Genomic DNA, 24,503 nt, shown 5'->3' on the forward strand with positions numbered 1-24,503 from the left:
GCTGCCTGCAAGTAACCGTCAATGACTACTGACTGTCCCTTCTTCGCCCAGCAGTGAAATTTTCAGCTTCAAGGTGCAACATGATGCACCGATGGTATTTTCAGCCTTGGCCTGACCTTCACATTAGCCTCAGGATCTGAGTCCATTGCATCACAGTTTACTCCCACTCGGATGACCTTTATCAAGAACAGTGTCATAAGATCATTGGTTTCTTATAGAAGTGATAGGAAGAGATCACAGGCTTGCCCAGAGCTGTTTCTTATTTCTGAAAAGCATTTCAAATAAATGTCATGTTCTGCGCCTGCTTCATGGAGCAAAGGAGTCAAATATATACAGAAAAACCTACAGCCTTCAAAATAAGGCTATAAAATTAGCAGAGAGCAATTTGTAAGTGCTGCAACTACCTGTCTAGTGACACAGATTCACTACCTGCCTCCACAGAGAGAGCCTGTGGTTTTTCAAAGATGAGTTCAGTTGGATTGGCATGCTGGGTGAGCTACAACATCTCGCCTGGTGGGCACTTGAGCTGTAGGTGTCACTTCCCAACACCCATTTCTGCAAAGGGTCAACGCCACAACTGTTGCCTACAGACCACACATACACCCACACAACAGTGCCATGTAGGTAGGAGGTGTGATTTAGAAACATGCCAAATAGTGTAACAGAGAGAAGTAAGTAATATGACAGAGTCCCACTTTAAATAGCAATTGAGAGGGATAGCAAGCAATTAAAAAATGGGTTTCACTTTTCACAACAGAGTTGTGCTACAGAAGAGCACAACTCATCCAACCACAGGGACTTCACTCTTGTTTGATGGCAGTTGTCCTTCTGCAACTGCTCTTCTTTGCTCGTGAATGCTTGAGGCCGAAGTAACTCTGTCAGCTACTTATTTAAAGGGGAGATGCTGTTTGGTGAACACTTGTGCTCAGGTGGAACAGGAGAAGAGGTCCTGGTTCTCCTCCAGTGTCTTTTGGGGGCTGAGGGAGGAATGATCCCATGGGACAGTGGCAAACCTTGCTTGTGGGATGGATTGGTTCAGCAAGCAAAGTGGCTGGGGGAGTGCAGAATGGTTAAAAATCCTCTTGTTGGAATGGAGAATGGTGCTGCACGTGGTACAGGGGCAGTTGAACCATCCAGAGAGGTGTCAAGCTTGCTAGCATTAAGTCCTGCTCACACCACTGAGCACACTGACAGCTGGCCAAAGGGCTTTAGTGAGCAGCCATGTTCCATGGACACCCACACTTGCCTCACCTGAGCACCACACAGGCCAGGGATTTGGTGGCTCAGCCACCCATTTCCCCCCTCAATCAGTCTCCCATCTCTTCCCATTCCAACTTTCCTTTATTCCTATAGTTTAAAGGGTGGGAGACATTCTTTCTAGCTAAGTATTTACCAAAAAAAAAGAGATCTCTTAAGCCTGTATGCACTACTGAACACTTTGATTTTATTTTGTAGGAAGAGCTTCACATAAATGAAGAGCATTTGGCAATTTTTGAGCTTGCAGAAGACCAGTGGCAGGCACAGGCTGCATAACTCAGGTAAGGCTGCTTTTGCTTCCCTGAAGTCTGTACTTTGCAAACAACTGATCCAGAAAATGGTGTAGCAGCCATCTAAAGAAATTACAGACTTCCCATGTTCAGACCAGGCAGCACTGGACCTTTCCTGAAAACCCTTGCCCCAAAAGGGTATACAGGGAGTGACCCACACTCCTGGTCTGAACATGGCGCCTAAGCACCAGCTCTGGACTCCAAGTGGGTTGTGGTGTTCTACTGTTAGCATACAGTAATCAGAATTACTTGCTTCTGCTCTTCGCTCCTGGTATTTGCTGCAGCTCAGCCCCTCTTGTCCTGTTTTGATGTCAGTATGTGCAAGAAGCAAGCTAAAAATCTATGATATAGTTACCTCCTTCGCTATCATCCGTTGCTTGCTTTGACAAATAGTCTCTATGTGGAAAGGATCCAAATGCTGTACCGAGTGAGGAAAAACACCCTGCATTCATGATGTCCCAATCATGATGGGACAAGAACAGATTCCAACAAATTAAGAATAAACCTAATTTCCATGACACAGTCAAGAATGCAGAATCAAGTGAATACCTCCTGGGCAAAGGCCACCCATTTGGCAATGATACAGTTATAATGCAGACACATCTGCTACCAGCAGGAATATATACCACTAGGATGGTGCAATAAAATAATCAACAAAACAGGTTTTCTAATTGGGAAAAGCACTTTGAACAGGCTTCTTTAGAACCTGTTTGTAACCAGTTTGTCAGTCTCCTGAACTTCCTACCCCACCTAGTTATCTCTTCCTTCATTTTTTGCTATTTCAAACATTTTGAAATTGCATCCAGAAGGAAGAATTTCCCAAGCCTAACACTGCAGAGAATGGCAACAAAAAATGTTGCAGCATACCATCTTTCAGGAGTGGCAGTGATGTTCAGGTAAGGTTGCCAGATGAACAGCTTCTGATCAATATCAGACCAGACCATCAATTACGTGCCTTGTGCTTTCACATACTGAGTCTGTGTTAATGCTTATTTTTCAGGTGATTCTGTCTCATCAGTGCAAGGAAAAGGTTTGTTTATTTTCCTCTATCTTCCTTTCTCTATTCCCCTTCCCTCTAGAGACACACTTGCCTCCTAGGGCATGATACTGAAGAACAACTTAGATAAATATCTTTTTATTTCTGCCCACAGCATTTTTAAAGACCTAACAGAAAGACACCCAGAAGACAATAAACTAAAAACATCTGGGGCAATGTAAAAGGTGCATAAAGAGCCTGCAAGGTCACAGATCACCTAGCGGGACATGAGAGGGAAGAGCAGATTTCCCTGCTGGTCCAGCTCTACAGGCCACATCAGCTTTCTGGGCTCTCCACACATGACAAAGCCACAAGGCTTCCTGACACCACTCCTTCTCCATTGCCACATTTTCTCTCTACAGAAGGATCCAACACTTCCAAACAAAAGCTCTGCTTCATAGGACAGCTGACAGTGATGGGGGAAGAGGTTCAAGCAGATACAAAGTAGATCCATCTTGTTTAAGTAGGGTAGGAAGAACTGCCACCAGCTCCCTGGGGGTGGCATTACTGACAGCAGCAACCAGCAACACCAAGGCTCGGACACTGGGTGCTGAAGTTGTCACCTGTACCAGGGTTCAAAAAAGACGACCTTTTTAAAACTGACTTCCCAAGACATGCAGAAAGTAGCTCCCATTTTTTCAGATAACACTGGTAACTGAATCACTCAGTGTAAATTTAAACTCCTTAAAAAGTGAGCATTCTTTCCACTCTTCAAGTTCTATTCACTGTAGCCCATTACATCAATGCACCTCTCGCTGACCTCTAGGAATCCCTAAGTGAGGCTTGGAGTCAAGAGTAAAAATCTCACTGCAATTGTTATCAACACCATTTTATGTAAGACACATTGAAACTAGCAGGACAGCTCCATCCCCAGTCTGATTACCAGCCAAGCTGTGTGTTTTAGCCACACTGGAATAAAGTTCAGTGGGAGTAGTTAATAGGCCTTGCATCTGGTCAGGAGAGACAGCAGATGGTAGCAAGCAAATGCAGCAGTAAATGAGACTGGAACTCTCTCATGCTTAAATGCACCGAAAGGAGAAACTGCAAGGCACACATGGCTTCCAAGACTCAGAAGTAGTTTAGTTTAAAGCTTGCAGAAGACATCATGATGACAAAATTCAATTTAGTCAAGTCTAATCTAACATGAGCTTTAGAGAACCCAACCACAAAAATGATCTAGATCACTATGTAAAACCCAGACCATGAAGTCCAGATTTAATTTCTTTTTCCTTTAACAGATTACAGGCACCATGCTTAAAAGGACTCCTATTGCATTGTGGCTGAAGAACTCCAGTCACAAACAGAATTTTCAAGGGATAAGAAATATCAGCCTATATCCATGCATACAGTGGACCTGGGTACTTAAATTGTTCAGCTATTTGTAATAATCCTATCCTGTGACTGTAGTATCTGTAAGGATGGTAGCATACCATTTCACCTACTTTGTACTAAGTCCCAACACAAAAAGCTTGAGCTTACACTACTTTTTATTATTCCCCCTGCTGACTTTAAAAGCCAGCACTCCATCCAGTTTGATACAAGAGCTCCAGAAAACCATTGGCAAATACCCTTCACTTCCAGCATTTGCACTGAAAAAAACATACTAAAAAACTCAACACCTATTAGCTGTAAATGCTGCTGTTGTACCACCTTCCACTTCAACAATGGCCACAGACTATCCTTTCTTCTATTTCATGTCAAGAAGAGAGTATAGTCATACTAGGAAGAGGTACTTGTCTAAGTCACCAGATTGGGCTGAACTCACGCAGTGTGCTTGCAATGAGAGTTTACAAGCAGCAAAGCTATCAGTTCTTTTAGAATTTGTTCACATTGCTGAGCAAGCAGCAAGAGCACTACAGGCCTTCCACCCTGGCTTTTTAACTTAGTGTAGTTTGTGCATTTCCTGCCTTTTTAAAAAAACAATACTGCCTCAGAATCAAAATACTCTTACCACTTAATCTATCTTCAACTCTGGCTGTGTAAGTAAACACGGCAAAGCCATCTAGAATAGCTTTCTAGGGCCTGCTGCTTTTACACTCATTCTTGGATTTTTGTATAGAAAAAAGGTGGACAGGCAACACCCATGAGCTGCTTGCTCAAAACTCCTTGTTGATGTGCAATCTTCAGCAGAAAGCAGGTCACGGAGAAGAAAAGAAAGAGGTCTTGTTACAGGGAAGAAAGTTCCCCCCGGTCACCCAGTATTTCAGCTCCTGTTTTAGCATTGCTTCTTATCCTTGCTCTTTTCAGCCCAATTCCAAGAAAATCTGCCCAAGGATGGAGTGCAAGAGTAGATCTTAAACTACTTCTTCCAACAATTTCATGTTAAAACACACAGAGAGTGTATGAAGTACCTTTGTAAGAGACTGTGTCCTGATCTTCCCCAAATTACCATTTAAGGATTTTGTTTTTTAAAAAAGCCTGAAGTTCAGCACCAGCTGAAGTCAATGATGTTGAAAAATGCAAAAACTGAACCAGCATCCCTACACACTCATGTGATGAGAGCCCCAGTAGGTGGTATATTGTTTCTTTCATCTGCCACCCTAGACTGGTTTTAGACAATTTTACATGTGTATTAAAATATACTTTATTAAAACAGGACAAGAGAATTAAATGAGTACTAAGTGGACATACCTATTTTTATTACCAAAAAAAGAAACTGATGCATTTACTGTATTCAGTTTTTTCTTTTAAAATTTTATCTTTTATTCACTCGTCAAGAGCCAATAAATTATATAAATCATATTTTTCATTTCCTTACTGAAGTAGTCAACGAGATTCTTACTTTTAGGCTGACTCGGTAGCATATTAGATCTTTAGAAAGAGTATATTGGTCTTTGTTTTTCCATAGAGGTTCTTCTTAAAAACGCTACCTGTCTTGTGCAGGTTTCCATGAAACCTCTTCCACGTTATTCTCATAGCACTGCGGTTCCCCAGGGAGGTTCCGCATGCAGCCATATCAGGTGTCAAGGCACTCGACGCTGTGCAGGTCCACCCGCACCTAGAGAACTATCCCATGAGGCCGGCGCAGTGGCCACTGCACACCGCAGCCACCCCAACCCTTCCACCTCGTTGCTGCTGCTCTTTAAGGGAAGCCACAAATTACACTGAAGCTCCATGCTGAAGGCAGGGGCAATGATTCCATCTGACAGATGTTAAACCAAATACTTTTGTATTTAATCGTGTTAAGAGTTCCAGAAGGTTAAAACCATAGACAAATGCACAGAACTTCTGTCAATGACAATGAACTGAGGCAGCAACATTGTCATCCCATGCTTTAAACAGTGTCTAAAGCAATTTCTAAACAAGTACAATTTGGAATACTCATGTAGAACTTAAACAGTGTTTTTTTGTTTGCTTTACCTAGTATGAAGGGTTTTCAAACACTTCAGTATCTTATAACTAGTCCCACTGGTTGCCACTTCCCTGTCTGCTTCTCATAAGCAGATGTTTTGCTTTGTATACCAATAATAGATTTTTTTTTTTCCCCCAATAACAATGCAATCTAGTTTTCATGGTAACACACAAAAGCATTCTAGTCTTGCTCCTCTTCATCTCCATCCTCATCTTCATCCCCCTGATCTCCAGATTCAATATCATCTTCATCTTCAACCTGAAATTAAGAAAGATTTCTTGTGAGCTATAACATCCCTTAACTCCGTTCCAACCTTTTGAAGGCAAGACAAATGCTAAACAAGTCAAAGCAAACTTAAAGCTAACCTAAAATTATCATGCTGTATCAAATAGTGCTTACTAAAGGCAGCTGTCATCTTGTAATGTCATGGAGTTTTTAACTCCTCTGCTAAGTGTGGCTGACTGCTGGGAACAGCCACCTCTGTTCACCACCATCAGTTCTGACCGGTACATTTGAGTAAGCAACTTCATATGCCCTTCAGTTTCCCATACAGTTGCACGAACTAAAACCCCCATTCTTCACCAAATAGGGTGAAGAGGAAAACATGTCTGTATAGTACTTTGCAGTGCCACAGGTGAAGCTACGAATGTCTTCTAGGGTATTTTCTCCCCATTTAAGTAATTTAAAAGTCAGACTCAAAGATTCCTCAGCTACACTTACAGAATACTTTTCAATACAAATAATGCCTCCGCCCAACACACTTCCTGCAGCTGAAGCTGAACCAGATGACTGTTAACTACCAAAACGCAACCCCTTCTTTAAGCAGGATCACATAAACGCCAATGATTGTCTCCTGATAGGAGACCCAGGCTCTAGCCTGGCATTCAGCCACAGTAACTGCAGCCCAACAGCCACTTTACATCCTAATTACAATCAGTCACACATCCAGCTGTGAGCCACAAACATTCTTGAAAGAAACAAGCCAGATGACAAGGCTCGCAGAAACTGCCCTGACAGTTTTCAGCACTGCTTAAGAGCAGACTAAAGATTTCTAGTTATCACTGGTATTATCTGTGGAACAACTGCTTAGAATTATAACAGGACCATCATCTGCTTTCTAGTTGGCAGCCAGGATAAGCTGCAGCAAGGCCAGGCACATGGTCAGGTGTTGTTCCAGACATACACATGACAAGTTTTCCTCACAGGAGTTTGGCAAGTATGTCTCAAACATCCCTAAGCTGAACACTCTTTCACAAGGCAGTCATCATCTGTTATTGATGGCTGTCAATATAAGTTGAGAAAGCAACTCTGGTAGATTCAACAACCCCGTATTTATAGAAAGATGCCTCACCAGACTTACTGGATCAAGTATTGCCATACCCACATTGCTCAGACCTGCCTAGGACCTGAGAACTTGCTGGACCCATTGTTTTGCTTACCGGTACACCAAGATCCTTCAATTTGATCTTCAGTGCAGACAGTTTCTGATCCTGGTCAGCCAAAAGCACCAGAAGATCATCCTGTTCTTTCTTCGATTCTGCAACTTCTTGCTGAAGTTTGCTTTTCTCATCTTGCAAGATAGCAACCGTACTACTGGATGAATCCAGATGCTGTTTTAGTGATTCTTTTTCCTCAGAAAGGGCTTTGACTTCACTCTGGCAACAGGAAAAATCCCACATCCAGTTACACCATAAGTATTGGAACAGCTGAAGCCTTGTTTCCTACAAACACATTCCATATGCTACCTTTAACAGCTCCAACCCCACCAAATGCCCTGTGGCCTTGCTCCCACACACTTTCTTACCTAAACTCCCCTTATTACCAACCAGGAGTAAGGTAGGTAGAAGTCTTAACAGAGGCTACCTTGCTTCCAGCCAAACTGGACTGTCCATATCAGAGTAAAGCTATTTCATAGACTGCCTTTACCAACTCTTTAAAGACAAAGGCCTACATCTGCCAAGTGAAAAAAGAAGAGACACACCCAGCTTCCCCCTACATAGCCTCAAACACTTAAAATGCTGAGGAAACAAACCACTTCCACCCAAAGCCTTTCGTTACTGTAGAAGTTGTCCTAACTGAAGGCTGAGCATCACAAGTGACTTGGTTTGGTGTTCATGCACTACCAACCTTCAATTCTTTTATTTCTTGCTCAAGTCGTCCCTCCAATTCGGAGTTGTTTGCTGCTGTTGCGCCACTGTCTCCTACCACGGGATCTGCAGTTGTGTTCTGTGGACAAAAAATTTGCTATCAGAGCACTGACTACCTCACATACAAAGACAGCAACCTAAGATGTTACACAGTAAGTCAGTTGTAGAATTTAAGCGCATATTGTCTTCTCACGGTGTGGCAGTTATATACATCCTGTGCTGCAAGGCACGAGGAAACAGATCTCTGTTTTCTGGGGTCTCAAACACATATGCAAGTGCACACAAAAAGCACAACACAAGGTGCAACCCTTATTTCATAGAAGTTTCGCTCTAAAGAGACTGTTAGGGTTTTTTTCTAGGCAGACCTTGTCTATTACAGGCCACCAGCCTTCACTCAGATGCTTCTTAAGTGTCAAAGATTTTTTTTTATTCAGCTAAATATCCAAATCTTTGTATGTGACTACTAAAAATACAAATAGTTTAGTCTCATCCAGCCCTACCCAAAGTAATCATTTCTAAAATGTGGCAGCTGTCTTTCAGCTAAAACTGCAGCATGGCATGAATTCAAGATAATTGCTTCTCCAGTTCTACCAGGCTTAAGCAAAGCTCTAGGAAAGGTAGGCAGTCTGCAGGATGGCAAGAGCTGGTCTGACAGCTGGTGGCAGCAGGGAGCACTTGCATTGCCTCTGCCTCATGAACACACATGGGCAACACATGTGCAACGGCATCTCGTATCAGAGCAGCTGAGACTGCTGACAGTGGAAGCCTTAAAAGCCTTCCTCTCTCAGATGATCTGTACATTAAGCACTTGATATTTTCCCCACATGTCCTCTTTCTTGCAATATCAAAATTAATATTTGGTGCACAAGTCAGAACAAACCAGCCAGAAGCATGAGTTTAAGGGAGTCCAGCTGTCACGGACCAAGTACCCTGTGTTCATTATAGCAGAGTTGTCAGGGCACACAAGAGCTACTTGCATTCTGCTTGAGCACCAAATATCACATATTGTCATTGTTTCAGTTGTTTGTGTGGCCCATGCTCCTGCAGCTTTATCTGTTTGCTCTGCAAAGAAAACATCTAACATTTACACATGACTTGTTTAAGTTCTCTAGCTCAACATTCACTTTCTAATGCTGTTAGCTAGTTTTGAGGACACAATGCATTTATTCAGCTATTCTATAAGGCTTTATTAGCTAATCTTTCCAATACACAGCTCTGAAGCATTTGGAGGTCTGCACAGACAGATGCACCTACCATTTGCCATTCAACTGTACGTCAACTTTCAAATAAGTATCCTCACCTGTTCAGAAGAATAACTATTCCTCTAAACGTACATATCATGCATTTGTGTCTCAAGAAACTATATCGTTTGATCAGGGTACAAGCTGAACACGCTGAATGGTTGTTATTCCTTTGTTTAAAATACAAAGTACCAGTGGCATCACAGAACATTAATTCCACTGGAAGTCACCTCTTTCCTCATGAAGGATTTGTCTAGTTAACATGTTACTTCCTTTAAAACACTGTTGGAATCACTTGCTGATGGATACTCTTAAAACAAGCTTGATTTAGGACAATAGCTATAGACAGCATAAGCAGGAAAGCAAAGCCTTCAAGGTTTAGTCCCCAAAGAGAAAATAAGGAAATTTTTCACTGGTACCATTATTTGTAGCCTTTGATTCTCAGTCTGAAGCTTAGATATTTCTGCAGACTGTAGTTGAATCTGACTCCTAAGCATTTCTAATTCCTTTGGGAAACAAAGACAAAACATACTTTTAAGTTAATTTGATAAAGCAAAGTAGTTACATTAAATTGTTCTTCAGTTAAAATGCTCCCAGGCTAACTGCTTCATCCTAATACACATGAGAGGAAAGCCACATCTCTCTCTCAATGAGAGCACAGCAGCCTTTTCTCCAGAAGACAAAACTAGTCAGCAATATGCAGCATTTTCCATTCTGCTCTTACTAACTCTCTTCTGTGGAAGACCCAACCAAGGCACCTGTCTGAGCCCCAACTGTGTTTATAAAGGCATTTCACACCACTAGCACTCCCATTAGCATCCTCTCCTCATTACCATTCTTCATGCAGAAACCCATTATGACTTATCAATCCAGGCATTATTAGTTCTCTACTCAGAAACTGACTATTGTTTGAGCAACAGCTACCTTAAGGTACTGAATCTGCAGCTATTTAAACACTCTTGCTGTACATCTAATACCTGGAAGCTTTAATAACATTTTAAGATACATTTTGCAATGGATAACCAGATAGATTTTGCAAGTCTGAAGAGTCAGTTGAAGTGTCTTTTGCTGGCTCAAATGTGCTTAGAAAAAACAACTGATTCATTTTTGGATGCATAATCTTGATGCTCCAAGATGAGATACCATCACCACATAAAGGTACACCATTAAAGACATCAACATGCTCAGGAATCATGTTCCTGAAGTCTGACAAAGCTCCCTTCCCATGCCGAGCTACCGCTCTTTGCCGCAGCTTTGCTGAAGTACCACAAGTTCACCTTCTGCAGTTCATTACTGAGCTCCAAGCCACCAGATTTGCTGGTCTGTGAAGACTGCTCTGTTGCTCCCATTTCCAACTGTGAAGTCTTCTGTAATAACAAGAAAATCAGCCATAGAACTAGACAGACTATAGTCATGTTGTTAGAACACAAAACAAACTGTGCTTGTGTGGTAAGAGTCCCTAGCAGATATGGTACAAACAGGCTAAGAAATACATGTCAAAGCTCTCTGATTAAATGAAAGCAGCTGGATGGTCTCTTGAAGTGGATGCAAAAGCATCTTTCACCAATTCAAATGCAGAAGATGTGCACAAAATAAAAGCAGCATGCATCATCCTGCATTTTGACAAGCAGGCCACCATAAATGTCTTAGGAATTACCCCCACTAAGCTCTTAGGAGATGCTTACCATTTTTTCCCAAAACATGCTAAAACCCACTGATTCTACAGCACAACAGGTCAGCTGCACAAATTACTCTTGGAAACAGTGTGAAGCAGAAAAGGCTCTGCTCAAGCCATCTCCCACCATATTTCCTATTACCAGCCTGCAATCAGTTATGATTGCTTGATTGTCATCATAATGAGGACTTACACAGCTTAAGACAAATTACATTTGGAAACAGGAACTGGAAGCTGCATCAAGTTCTGCTGAGACAGTTAGCACTTACCAATTTTTCAATCACAGAATCCTTTTCTCTTAACTGCCCTTGCAGCAGTTCATGCTTCTTTTTCCATTCTTCCAACTCCTCTTTCAATTTGCTCACTTCTTCCATCTGAATGCCATTCATCTGAAACGTATCACTGTGGGAATTATGATGCTGAGTGTCCTTTCCTAAAAGATGGGGTTTATAACAAAGGTCACAAACGCTAGCATCATTTTGAAGTTAGCTTAAAATTCACCAGTTAAAGAATTTATCGCCCATCCTCCTCCCGCCCCACAGAGCAGTGCAAGCCATTCTAACTCAAGAACCAAAGCAGAGTATTTAAGAATTCTCTATCAAAAGCTGAATGAAGAGCTCTAATTTGCCATTCCTTCAAGTATGTATTTGTGGCTGCATCTCCATGCTGCTTCAGTCATTCAGTTAATCCAAAGTAAGCTCACAGACAAGTCATTCTATAGAGGAAGAACAACTGTTTCCTTAGGTATTTGTAATCATAAATAATCCTAAGGCAGAATTACTTTTTGAAATCATGTCATATCCAGGTTATGAGGCATCTTGACCTTTGAATAACTTGAACATACTGCCCTGATCTAAGCATTCAGTTAGCAACCTCTCTAGTGACAGTAATAGGCCCCATCTTACACACCCGCCATACCACAACTCTTCCCTAATTCATGCTTTCATTCACAGAACCAAACTTCAGCACACACTGTGGCCCATCTGTTCACGTTCTAAGTCTGAACAGCAACAACTGCTTTGGACAAACTTAAGAAATAAAGGTGCAGGAGGCCTCTACCAGCAGCTCCCTGATAGCCAAAGGTTCCTACAGCAAGCTTCAGCTCTCACCCCCCACCAGACACCGCTGCAGGGAAGTAGCTAGGGTAGCCAGGAAGGGCTTTGCTTTCATCATGGGCAACCAAAGTGACACCAGGATCAGGTCAGAAGCTACTGCTAATCCTAGTAGGTCTGTGGGTCCATCTAAGTGAACTGTCCAGTCTACGGTGGTCATCTTCAGGTGCTTGTTTTCCCCATGAACAGGCCTACGTGAAAGATAGGCCCTAGCTGAAGTGCTGAAACAGATCTTGCAGAAAACGGTAATATTATTTCAAGACCCAAGACTTGAGCATAAAGCAACAAAAAAATTAAGCCTCATTTACAAGTTTAAAAGCACTTAAAGCAAAACCCTAATATTTTTAGATAATGAAGCAAATCTGATGCTCAAAAAAAATTGTTTGCACATCAACTTGAAAAAGGTACATATCACCACTATGGGAAGTTTTCATACACTGCAGAATACACAACAGCATGCCTGAAGTGATAGCAGGTCGTCTGCTAGAGCTGTTCTGTAGCTTGTCATTAATCACACAATATATCTTTGCACTAATAAGATTACTTTTTTATTACTCTTTCTGCAGCCTACCTAGCTGTACTTTAAGTAGATTATATTGGTCCTTATGCTGTTGGATCTGCGACACCTGCTGTGTAACTGTTCCTTGGAGCTGTTCATTTTGCGATGTTAAAGTGTTAATTCGTTGTTTTAATTCTTCAAGCTCCTGGTCCTGTGAAAGGAAAAAAAAAAAAAGACACTCGGAGTAATAACACTTTTCAATACAGTACTGTCAGGAGTGCAAATAAAGACAGAAAAACCTTAACTCCACCATAACACAGCACTGGTTAGTGACACTGTCAGTGCTACCTATGACAGATAAGCAGAAAAGCCTCATGCAAACCTAGATAGCTATTCCTAGGAAAAAAGCCTGGGAAAAACAGAAGCAGCCTGTCACACCAGATCAATGCCTTCCAAATCTTTTGGAGGAGACCTCCAGCATCCCCACACCAGGGACAGCAGGAGAAAGAAAAAGAAAATACATTTAATCTGATGATAGTAATTTTTCTCCATCACACTGAAGCCTGCATGAATTTGGTCCCTTCAAGAGTCTTTAAAAAAGTCATGGTAATCACAGTCATCACATGACCAATAAAGCCTCACTGGCAGTTCAAAAGCACCCCTTAATTCCACATGTACCACTATATTTTGTGTCCAATCCAGATCCCTGAACTAAAACACTTCAGTTCCCCATTAGCTATTTCAGTTGATTAGCTGCTCCTCTGCTTCTCAGTCTAAGCTGTGGCAACAAAACAACTGAACTACCTTTGGAAAAAAAACTGAAGAGTCCAACCACAGCAGGTATACCCAAAGTTCACTGACAAACTTCATTTCTTCCTTCAGCCACATTTCATCTGTCACTTTTCAAAGGTGAGAGCACAGAACTAAGAATTTATTTCTTTGTAAAGGGCTGCAAGTTCTCCAGTTACTCATTTGAAAAGAAACACTTAACCACGGGGAAGAGCAGATGTACCCCAGGAAAATAATTATACTTAACCAATGTTCTAACACTGACATTTCAGTTGAATCAGAACTTGGCTTAAGTGTTTTAAGAGTGTTTCTGGATTGCTAGATCCCTTGTTACTTGTTTTGGAACATCAGGTATCAGACAGCACTCTGGTGCCTCCAAAAGCCACAACAAACAACATCTGGAGGCACATGTACTGTATTACTCCCTCTTACCTGCTCTCTAATGACTTTTTTGTAGTGAGTCACAATGTTGTCATGCTGTTCCAGTGTCTTCTTGACCTCCTCCTCCTTTTTATCTTCCTCGCTGGATTTGTAAATAGCTTTACTTATGACACCTGCCAAAAACAGTTTCTGTCAACTAAAGCCCAGTTCACCCATCTTGTTTTGTCCTCAAAACAGTCTTGCAGCCTCACCCCATTTAACTGAGTTCATGGCATTAGAAACTCAACCTGCACTTTAAAAAGAAGCATTTGTCACAAACAGTTTTAAGAAAATAGGAAACAGCATTTTTTTTTTTATAGCAAGGTTTGCACACTTACTGTTTTACACAGTTTCAGAAAAGCAAAGGGGTGGTTTGAGTCCTTCCTACCAGAAAAGGTGTGTTTTACTTCCATTATGGCTCCACTGCAACTGTTGCCCAAGTGGTTGTGCAAATAAGTGAAAGACTTAAAAGACTACAAGGGCAACACACAGATGAAATGTGATTGGGCAAAACCATCTTTACAGTTGCTGCTTCAAGGTTTTTTCCTTCTCCAGACCAATTTGTTGGGCTATATTAATAAAGAGGACATTAGTTAGAGGGTAAGGATGATGACAACCTGTCTTTTGTGAAGGGCAGAAAACACTAAAGAAAGTCCTTATTTTTTTAACGAGTCAGAAAATTCAGCATTCATCATTTTTCTTAATGAATCAGAAACAGCAGATCCTAGATTACTTACTTGCATGAATCAAGCTTCTATGACCATCGTATATGCTCAATAATCTAGTCTCTATGTGAGCACAGGTAAATATACCTCTTGGCCACAGTGTGTGATAACTCACTGCATGTATTAAGAATCATTTCACCTAAGAATATAAAGTTATCCAGTTAGTACAAGCTGATTATGGGCTTGTACTGAGAGTATTTTTACTAAATACTTGAACTGTGAGCTTGAATATATGACGTCTTAGAGCTATTACTGTAACATGTTTTTCAGAACATTCCATTTTAGTACCATCACACTACTTTTCACGAGGGTTACATCCAGCACATTTGGTAGTTCAGTCATCAGTTCATCACAAAAACTACAGAAATAAGCATAACATCTCACCTTCTAATTCCTTTACAAGCTTGGTAAATTCATGATCAAACATCATGTGGTCTGGGCTAGAAAAACTAGGCTGTGGTTTCTGAGCAGCTCTGGAATAAAGTTCATGTTTGCTAATGAAGCCAAGCTTCTCAATGAAGTTCTCCCTGCCAATCCTTTTCTCAATCAGCTGTTTCAGCTTCTCTCTAAAAGGAAGAGACAAATCAATCACAATGCAGCACTTGAAGAGAAATGAACCCATCCTTCCCTCAAGGTGGTTTTTGCAGTTACAACTCTGATTATCTGTCTCAACTGCACTAGGTGCTTCGTATTCAAGAAGCAATTTTTCAGTTGCCACTGGCATCTGTTCTCAGCCCAGAAATACACACATTAGGACAACCTATGCAAAACCACTACCTGCTTTGCCTAGCTAGAGGGGTGTTATTTTGCATCCTGTAAGGAACACAGATAGGAGACATTTAACCAAATATTCTTAACTGCACCACCTCAGTTCAAAGCCTCTTTCTTAAACCACCATCTGCCATTCACAGAAGCATTCCTACAGTTTTCTTATTTCTACATCATACTTACTTCCTATAATTTTCAAGGGAATTGTCATTGTAGTAGATGGAAATGCCAAGCAAAAGTGCACACAGGCCTTGGACAAGCTGCTCCTCTTCTCCAAGGTTTTCAGCTATCTGCCCTGTAAGCTAGAGCTCTTGTTAAGGATATTTAAGATACTTCATAAACACAACACATGTAGCATACTTCTCCCTGTTTACATTCCCAATTAAAATTGTTTTGACTCATAAACCCAAGCTTGGTAAGGAAGTAGGCAAAATAACTGACGAAACCCTCCCAAAGCTAGCTCCTATTTTAAAGGACTTGGGTTCTTCATTTTTTTTAGGCTTCCCTGAAATGTCTTTTCTCAGTAACTGCTTAAGCAAAGAGGTTTAGTTGTTCCAAAACAAACTTTCATTTTAGATAAGGTGACAGTTTAGCATTATTTACTTTAATCACATTTTTTCCTGAAAAGCAAGCACAGAAATAGGAAACATTCTTCCTGCCTCTCTGGTATAAGCATAAAATAACACTAAAAATATCAATGGGCTTGTCACAATAAAAAATACTTTTTGCTTGCAGGAATGATGTAATTTTTCACAGTACTTTACATGCACATCTTACAGGTCAGTGTACGCAGAGCGTTGTCAACAAAAGGCTGGTTATATCTCATGCCCCAATGCATTTTCTTTCATGTCATGCAGTCTCCCTGCAAACTGATCTAGATCAGCATTTAACCTGAATGTGAGTAATCCAAGTAATTTCAAAGCAAGTGGTTCTCTGCAAGCAGGTCAAGGATACAAAAGGTATATTGGCTGGATTGTGAAGAAAGTGGGTGACAGCAATGGAGCAGTTGCTTAGCCATGTGCAAAGCAACATCAGTAATCCAACCCTGGTCTGTACTTTGCTGCCCTGAAAAGAATAAAACCCCCCATTGTTATCCTTCCACAGTGGAGGACTCAAATACCAAAAAAAGCTGTACTCATTCAGAACTTGCCCACTTTCACCTCATCATTTTAAAAATGACAAGTCACATCTTTCAAAATATGTATTAGTTAGTTATACTGAACACAGCTTTAGTGCTTTGATGAAACAAGTTTTAAACCATTTATATTTAACTGTTTTCAGAGCAAAACAACAAGCAACACAGATGTGAAATATGACTCAGTACAAATCAGCACCAATACAAATTGTAACAAATTAGTTCTGCATTTATAATTAATACTAGGGTAACATGAAGGAACACACATACACAACCCCTGTAAAGAAGGAACAAGATGTAAATTAAGTTAAGTAAGGATTCCTATACGAAGAGATGCATCACTAAGACTTCCCCTGCTGACTAAAAAAAAAAAGAGCTATGTGTTCCTAATTATCTTCCAAGTAAAGAAAGATAATACTGGACTGGATTTTGGTTCAAACAATATGCACATTAAGCCATAAGAGGAATGCCAACTGCAGTATTTGTTTTTGTTAATGAGGAAAATTAAGTCTTTAGCTATAAACTGACTTCTCAATTCTGTCCCCCTTGTCTTTGCTGCAGATATTTTGAGCACAGCAGCATTACGACAGGCATACATCTCTTTCAATAGTCAACATTCAGAAGGCAACCAAGAAAAGCTTTCCCTGCATGGAAAACTAAGCTTCACACAAGCACCTAATAAATTGGGTAAAGTAACTGGAAGATAAAGTCAAGTCTTAAAGCCAAGATGAGGCATACAGAACTGCTGAGATATCTTCAGAAGGGGACAAGAAAATACACTGGAACAAGTGGTCACAGGGATCAAGACAGTGACAAAAGAGAGAAGTATTCATCAACAACAAAGAAAGTCTGTGTTTGAGACAGTTACCTGCATTTGAGACACTGAACTTCCATCCTTTCCTCTGATAATCACTATGCTTTAGAGCTCAAGACAGTGTTGTTTTTAACTTTAGCTAAGCATTGGGGGGTGGGGGAAGCCCCCCATTGTCTTTGAATAAGCCAGTTTGCCCATCAAAACAGCCAGTGAGTAGCAGTGTGGCAAACAGTTCTTCTGTAGGAGGCTCCCAGCTACCCCACTGCCACCATGGACCACAAGACAGGAATTGAGTCTTAGCAACTCAAAGAAAATACCAAGTTCTGAAGAGACTGTCTTCATGGACTTCCTTCTGAGGTGCTCTGACTGCAGTACATCACCACCACTAAGATGGAATGACCTCCTTAGAGGACAAGAACACAGATTACAGATACCGAGTCTGTGGTTGCCATCCCTAATGCTGCACACATAGGAGAGGAAGCATCTGGCCCTTTATCATTATTACTTCCCGATACCCAAGTGAACGATGTCAGAGCAGAGAACACAGCCACCACCACCAACCCCACAGCACCCACCTGTTGTATTTCACAGTGAGTAGTACACGCCCTACTAGCAATCAGTTTACTCTTTACTATAGGTTTGTCTGTAGCTATGTTGTGACCCTGTAGGGCTGCTGCATTAACACACAGATTATCTTCCTTGCTGCCACCCTTCTAACTGAAGGCCACAACTGGTTTCCACTGACCTAGATCTCACTGTGAGTTGCATAGTGCCCACCAAACTGTTGTCCTCTTGCCCTCTCCTTTCCCCTGCACTGGCTCATTTAGCTTTTCCCCCCATCACCATACTGCATCTCCCCTACCCAGCTTGCACTTGGTAATTAATTGAATGACTTGCATGCAACACAACACCTCCAGATCTCTGCTCATGAGGTGTCATTTATCTCAAAGACAGTCTAATGACAAGGCACATTTAAGAGAAATTCACTAGCATATAGGAGGTTTACCCCAAAAGACAAGACAGGATGCCCAAAGAGCTGTCTCACCACTTTTTATTATCCACTAGGTAAGGCTAAAAACTGTGTTCTCACTCCAGTCTTCAGGTGAAGCATGAATTAAGACACAAGGTGACAAATCATAGGTCTTACAAGCCCATACAGAAAATCTGCCATATGACACTTGTGTAGTGCACTACCATAGTACTGTCTTGTCAAGCAGCTTAGCTGAAGAACCTGCAGAACACTGCAGAACCTGCAGGCCCACCTTGCTATACTGAAGCCTCTAGACAGGTGATTTGCCTCCTCACTGCCATCTCACAGAACTACAGAGTCACTTCAGTTGAAAACAGATCCTGGAAATCACACTGGCTGTACACTGCTTCACCCCAAGAGTGAAGCACCGGTTCTGCCCAAATTACTTCCAGATTAGATGCATTAACAGCCTCATGACACTGCCAACTGTATGACTTAACCTGCCCCAGACACTCCTTCGGGGAAACATGACCCTAATACAGCAGCACTGAAGGATGGAGTGTTCTGCATCCACTGGATGCATGGAGCGTCTACCCTCCACACTTGCAGCAAGCTCCCACCTGCAAGTACCACAAGAGAGAAATTGCCCTTTTTCCCCAATCATCGCTCCTCACACCTCAGACTACCTCAAAACTTCCAGGAATACCTTTTCCCCAGTACTTCCACTCTAGGGGGAGAGCTGTGCCCCTCCCTGTGCTCACCCGTAAAACCTCTATCAAACCAGAGAACTGGCCACTTGGCTTAACCCCCCCTCCAGCAAGCTCCTATTTCTACAAATTCCAGACTTTGCTATACTTAACCAGTTTAATTGCTGGCAGTCTGCATTTAATTTCCCAGTAACCACCCATGCAATGCTGCTTTCACCCTTCTGGGATAGACAGAAGAAGTTACTTGGAGAGACCAGAATCAGTCCAAGGAAGTTAGAAGTTCAGACTGAGTAATTACTGACAAAATGGCTATGACACCCATTATGTGCACAAAGACATCAGTCATGCCAAAATTTGTCAATAGATCAAGTCAATTCTCCCCTCATTGAACAAAAATAAATGCTTGCTTCAAAAACAACAAACAAGCAACACTAGAAACCCCTTTCCCCTCATTCACATTTACAAATACAGGCTCTTACCATCCCCACACTACTAGCCAGGTCACACGTGCTGGAAATAACTGTGACTGGCAGTCTTGCCCTACAGCATACTGGTACACCTTGTGCTTCTTAAGACAACATTGGTATAAGTTGCTTATCTTGTCAGAAATACAAAGTTACTTTTGCTCCTGTAACCCAGCATTTACAGTCATCTGCTGGAAGCAGTCACAAACCACATCTATTCTCAAGGACCACATACTGTTCTGAGGTCAAATTAACATGTTCTGCCTAACGATTTCCACATAGTCCAAAACACTCTCTAAAAAACCCCCACATGGCTATTTTCTAGACATACCATAATGTCTACTGTGATAGATGACAGCTCTGCATGGCTGCTGTTCTATAATTCAGGACTGATAACAACCCCACCTCTCAGGATAACTGTGATAAATGTGGTAAATAAAACAGACAATTCCACAGCAGCTATATTTCAAAACTGTTTTTTCTGATGCCAATAACCAACTTAGCAGTAACCAACTTATGTAACACAGTCTGAAAGTCAAACAACTTGCTTCAGGGGTCATTTGCTAGTAATGAGATCCCTGTTACTCACAACTAATAGCTCCAAGGTTAAAACTTCTGCTGTTAAAAATGTAGAAAGTGACCAGAAGGTTTTTCTTTTAGCAGTCAGAAAATAAGCAGCATGTTCCCACTTCAGATTGTATCAGCTGTTTGCTACAGGCCCATCTAAGAAAAGAGCATTTTTAATTTTTCTTACAAGAAAGTACATCTCGTAGGTGAACAGATGGTGAATGAGTCCACCCCACTGGAAAGAAAGCACCCGTGCTACCCAAGATCGTTATCCCATAGTTTTGTGGAGCACCCCCAGAGAATCCCCTGGAGACACAGAAAGAGCTTGTTATGCTAGGAAAAAACCCAAACCCAACTGCAACACAAAGCTGTAAGTGCAAACACGTCAAAAAGCAGTTAAAGAAAACCTCCCCAGCAAAACCCAAGACAATAGGAAAAGGCCTGCTTTTGGCAAGAAAATGCCGAAGCTGTGCCAAAACATACATACCCGTCTGTCGATCTTATCACCCTGCAAGTTATATACACATTACTTGAGAACCTTGAATGGAACACATTTCAGAAACATCCCCCCAAAGTTTGAGTCCCTTGGGTCATTTAAGGCTGAAGAGCCACAGGCACTTTTACTGACTCAGTAATTTACCTTTGACAAAAATGCCAGGCAACAGATAAAATGGAGTACTGTCTATTTTCAGGTAAGACAGATTTGAAAAGTCACAAGAACTAATTCCAAATTCCAGCATTCTGCCATTATTCGCAGTTGCAGAGAAGTTTAATTGCTGCCAGAGTTAACCAGCTCATTGATATTACAACCATTCGGGATAAAAGCATGCATAACAGAAGAAAATGTCACAAAGAAGCAGGGGCTAGGAGATTAAGTCCACTCACTTCTCATTCACTAAACCACATGTTAACATGTTGAGGAAGTTCAAAACAGCTTTTAGCTTTGAATAGCAAAACTAACAACAATCAATACATGAGAGCCTGGTATTTTCAAGATGTTTCAAGTTAACAGTTACAGGTTAAATACTAACCAGGCACCACTTCAGCAACAACGTGACTGGGGATCCTGCCAGTTTACCTTGCCTCTTAAACCAAGTTTAAGGTCTAGATGCTTTAGGACCCTCTGCCTACTGCAAGACAACATCAAGCAGCAATCACTAATAAAAAAGCAAGATTTCTTGCTTTTCTCTTCCCCCTGAAGCATAGAGTGCTTTAAGTAAAGATTAAAAACAGCCTGAAAAAAAAAATCCTTCTCCTCATCAAGCTAGCACTCATGTCTTCCTGCAGTGCATCTGCACAACAGCAGCATTCTTCCTGGATTCCCAGAGTTTTAACCCACAGCAGGGGGGCAGTTGGTGCCATACCTGCGAAAGGATGTTGGTGCACTGCTGCAGCAGCGACACTGGTGGGTTGCCAATGCTTGTCGCCAGCTGAACTCTCAGGAGCTGTTCTTTTAGAGTGGCGTTTTCCTGTAACGCGTGGGCCAGGGCCACAGCAGCACACCAGTTTGAGAGAGAGTCCGTGGAAAAGAGGCCCCCACAGAGCAGCTGGCCAGCTGAGACAGAGTTACCTGTCGCTACCAGAATGGCCAAGAGGTACAAGTGAGATTAAAGCAAGCCACAAAACCGACAAAATATTTAAGACATCAATATACAGTTAAAACCCAGAAAAATGAAACTAGTCAAGTTTTAGAGAAGTCGTAAGCCAAATCATCTTGCTTAGATCAGACACTTAATGGCAGGTAAATAATTTTGGAAAAGACAACAGTTGATGCAGTAAACATTTGTGCTAGTTTACAATTCACTGCAGAGGCGTTAGCTTTGCGTACCGTCAATAGTAGATGGCAGAAGCGTTGAAACAATTTCTCCTTGTCCTTTCTGATTTTTGTATAAAAAGCACTGGAAACAGTAGAGAACAGCACAACGCAGCACAAAAGGCTGCCTCTCATTTACCATGGACATCAGAAGCACGACAATTGCAGGTCTGTTTGGAAAGAAACAAGGAAAACCATTAGGACAAAGCTGTGAATGAAGACAACTGCAGATACATTATCAAGTGTGTTTTCCAGGTAAGCAAACAGACTTTTGCCCACTCCATCTATTACATTTTAAACACTTCTGTAAAACCTTTAATACCAAAGTTCTTCAGTTACTTAAAACACAAACAGTAGATTCATTATACATGACTGCAGTGAGCTAGTGTTCCTCCACAATATTTTCATTTCCCATTGAGTTCCCTGCTACTCCCTGCTAGCTTCAGTGATACTGTAGAAGATGCCTCGAAAAGCCACTAACAACTTTTATTACAGAATGCTCTTTTTCTACCCTCACCCTCATATTCAAATGTTGAGATTAAGATCTCATTAAGCCAACACCTGCTGTTCCCCAGTCTGAGTAAATATCAATTACCTGCCTATTTTCCTAGCCTCTAATCCTTTTGTAAACACTGTCCTCTGGCTGACACTGGCAGCTCGTCCCAATCTAGGATTTTCTCAACTACTGCCCATTTGCTTTTCAGGTACAACACAACAAATAAAATCAGTTCTAGGCCTCATCCCTGTGGAAACACACCCAACACCTCTATGCTATATCTGGTACACCCAACATGAACTTGAAGCTGTTGCTCTGCATCCTAATTCCAAATTCTCAATTTAAACAATCTTTTGGATTAGACTGCCACTGCCCATACCAATACATCATTACCTAACACAGTTAAACACTTTTCTTCCTCTACCTTGGTGGATTAGAAGGTGCATTTACAGAGGCAAAGTAGTCTTGATTCATCTGGCATCCTCGAATGACCTCTGATACAGTATTAATAGTCTACAGAAAAGACATAGAAAAAAATTAAATGGACAGTTAAATGTGAGCCATAATTACCATCGAGATCACTCAAAATCATTCAAGATCACCCTGACAACTCAGTAGCAAAAAAACATACCAAGTCTCAGCACAGAAATTTATTCAATAAAACCATTTCAATTTAAATCCAAACAACTATCAGCTGTGAAGCATTATGAGCAAAACTTAAGGGACAGAAATCTCAAACAGCTCTGCCATACCTAGTTACCTCCAATTAAATTTTCTATGTCAGATCAGTTTTGCTATGACAGCCAGTTAAAGTGGACATTTTTAAAGTTGAAAGGTGAAACCTTTTAAGAGATAAAAGCATTGGAATGGAGGCCATGCCAAAGCAACCAGTCTACACTCAATCTAAGCATATCATTTTATCAAGGAATTAACACCTCATCCTACACTGCTGACAGGGCTTTCTAGAAGCTAGAAATCCCTCATCATTGGAAACCTGCCAAGTCAGAACACTTCTAGACTCTCTCAAAAGAGAACAACAAAAAAACCACACCCCTAAACCAGGGAAAAACATGAATCAGTTCAGCCACCCTGGGGTATGCTGAAATCCAACAGAAAAGCAAATATGAATACTCCCTGGATGCAGAATATAATGTAAAAAACTACCTTACATTTCTGTTGCCCACACAGGAAGGTGACATCTCTTGCACCTTTCTTAATACTTTCTTAGCAAGTACTTTAATTTCAGTTGGTCTCTACAGCAACCAGTTATCCCTGTAGACTCCTGCTTTCACCCATTTAGTTGTCCCCATCCCTACATCTACTTGCTCCCTCTTACTTCTGTCAGGATATCAGCAGGAACTCCAGTTGCCATCAGGATTGTGCAGAGCTGCTGTAACAACCCACAGTGAAACATTGCCTTCTGACAGCTGCTGGTAGCACCAGGAGGATTTGTGGGAGACACGAGTACACGCACAAGCTAGAAAAAAGAAATGTTTCTATGTGAAGACAGCCTGAGACCTTCTGAAATGCAAACAAAATATGCCCATTTGAAGTTTAGCCATGAAACAGAATTGCTCCTAAAAATAGAAATAGAAGACAACAATTAAAGAGCATGTTCATCTTGTTACTACAGATGGCCATTTGATTTTAAGTGAAAACCGCCAAAATCTTCAAATATCTGACTTCATTGCAAACATTGCAACTAAGTGTTGAGAACTCGAGCTGTAACTAATCTGTTACTTGGCTCACCATTTGTCAGAACTACATATCAGAAAGTGAGAAACTATCTTCATTATTAATGTTCAGTTTCCACACAAAGTGCACAGAACAGGAAAACTTTATTTCCTTTTTTTGGAGAGATGAGCAGAAGGTAAGATATCCAACAATCAATAACTCTGAACCCATAGTGAAGGCAGCTACTGGAACTCTGTTAATGCACCATAGCCATACATGGATTCATACAGAAGGATTCTTTACACAGAACACCTCTGATAATGGATTTAACTCAAATCACTGTTACATCTTAAGTTTCACAAACTGAAGTTATGCAATACACCAGCCATTACAAATTCACAATTCGGCAATAATATTTGTGCTAAAAGCAGTACCTCTCATGAATGTTGGTAGCTCAATTCTGAGCTAGAGACAATACATGAATTTTGCAGTTAACTTATGGTACACTTACTCTTCATTGCAAGAGAGCTGAAAAAGCATTGCCAGCAGTGC

General features: G+C 41.3%; 1 protein-coding gene across 1 annotated transcript in view; it reads right to left on the bottom strand.

Moving 5' to 3' along the window:
* Nucleotides 1-5,735: 5,735 nt before the first annotated feature.
* The window catches only part of USO1 (USO1 vesicle transport factor), a 38,108-nt gene continuing 19,340 nt past the window's right edge, over nt 5,736-24,503 (bottom strand). The window contains exons 11-25 of the mRNA XM_026847913.1: nt 23,614-23,754; nt 22,702-22,790; nt 21,797-21,951; nt 21,333-21,538; nt 16,266-16,376; nt 15,495-15,613; nt 14,928-15,109; nt 13,831-13,952; nt 12,682-12,820; nt 11,268-11,431; nt 10,601-10,690; nt 9,743-9,829; nt 8,063-8,161; nt 7,375-7,590; nt 5,736-6,193 (exon numbers count right to left, since the gene is read on the bottom strand). Coding sequence (XP_026703714.1) covers nt 6,116-6,193; nt 7,375-7,590; nt 8,063-8,161; nt 9,743-9,829; nt 10,601-10,690; nt 11,268-11,431; nt 12,682-12,820; nt 13,831-13,952; nt 14,928-15,109; nt 15,495-15,613; nt 16,266-16,376; nt 21,333-21,538; nt 21,797-21,951; nt 22,702-22,790; nt 23,614-23,754 — 1,998 coding nt within the window. The 3' untranslated portion in view covers nt 5,736-6,115. The remainder of the gene's footprint in view (nt 6,194-7,374; nt 7,591-8,062; nt 8,162-9,742; nt 9,830-10,600; nt 10,691-11,267; nt 11,432-12,681; nt 12,821-13,830; nt 13,953-14,927; nt 15,110-15,494; nt 15,614-16,265; nt 16,377-21,332; nt 21,539-21,796; nt 21,952-22,701; nt 22,791-23,613; nt 23,755-24,503) is intronic.

This window comes from Athene cunicularia, assembly GCF_003259725.1.
Source record: "Athene cunicularia isolate RWA chromosome 4 unlocalized genomic scaffold, athCun1 chr4_part2, whole genome shotgun sequence".
In the NCBI taxonomy this organism is placed as follows: Eukaryota; Metazoa; Chordata; class Aves; order Strigiformes; family Strigidae; genus Athene; species Athene cunicularia.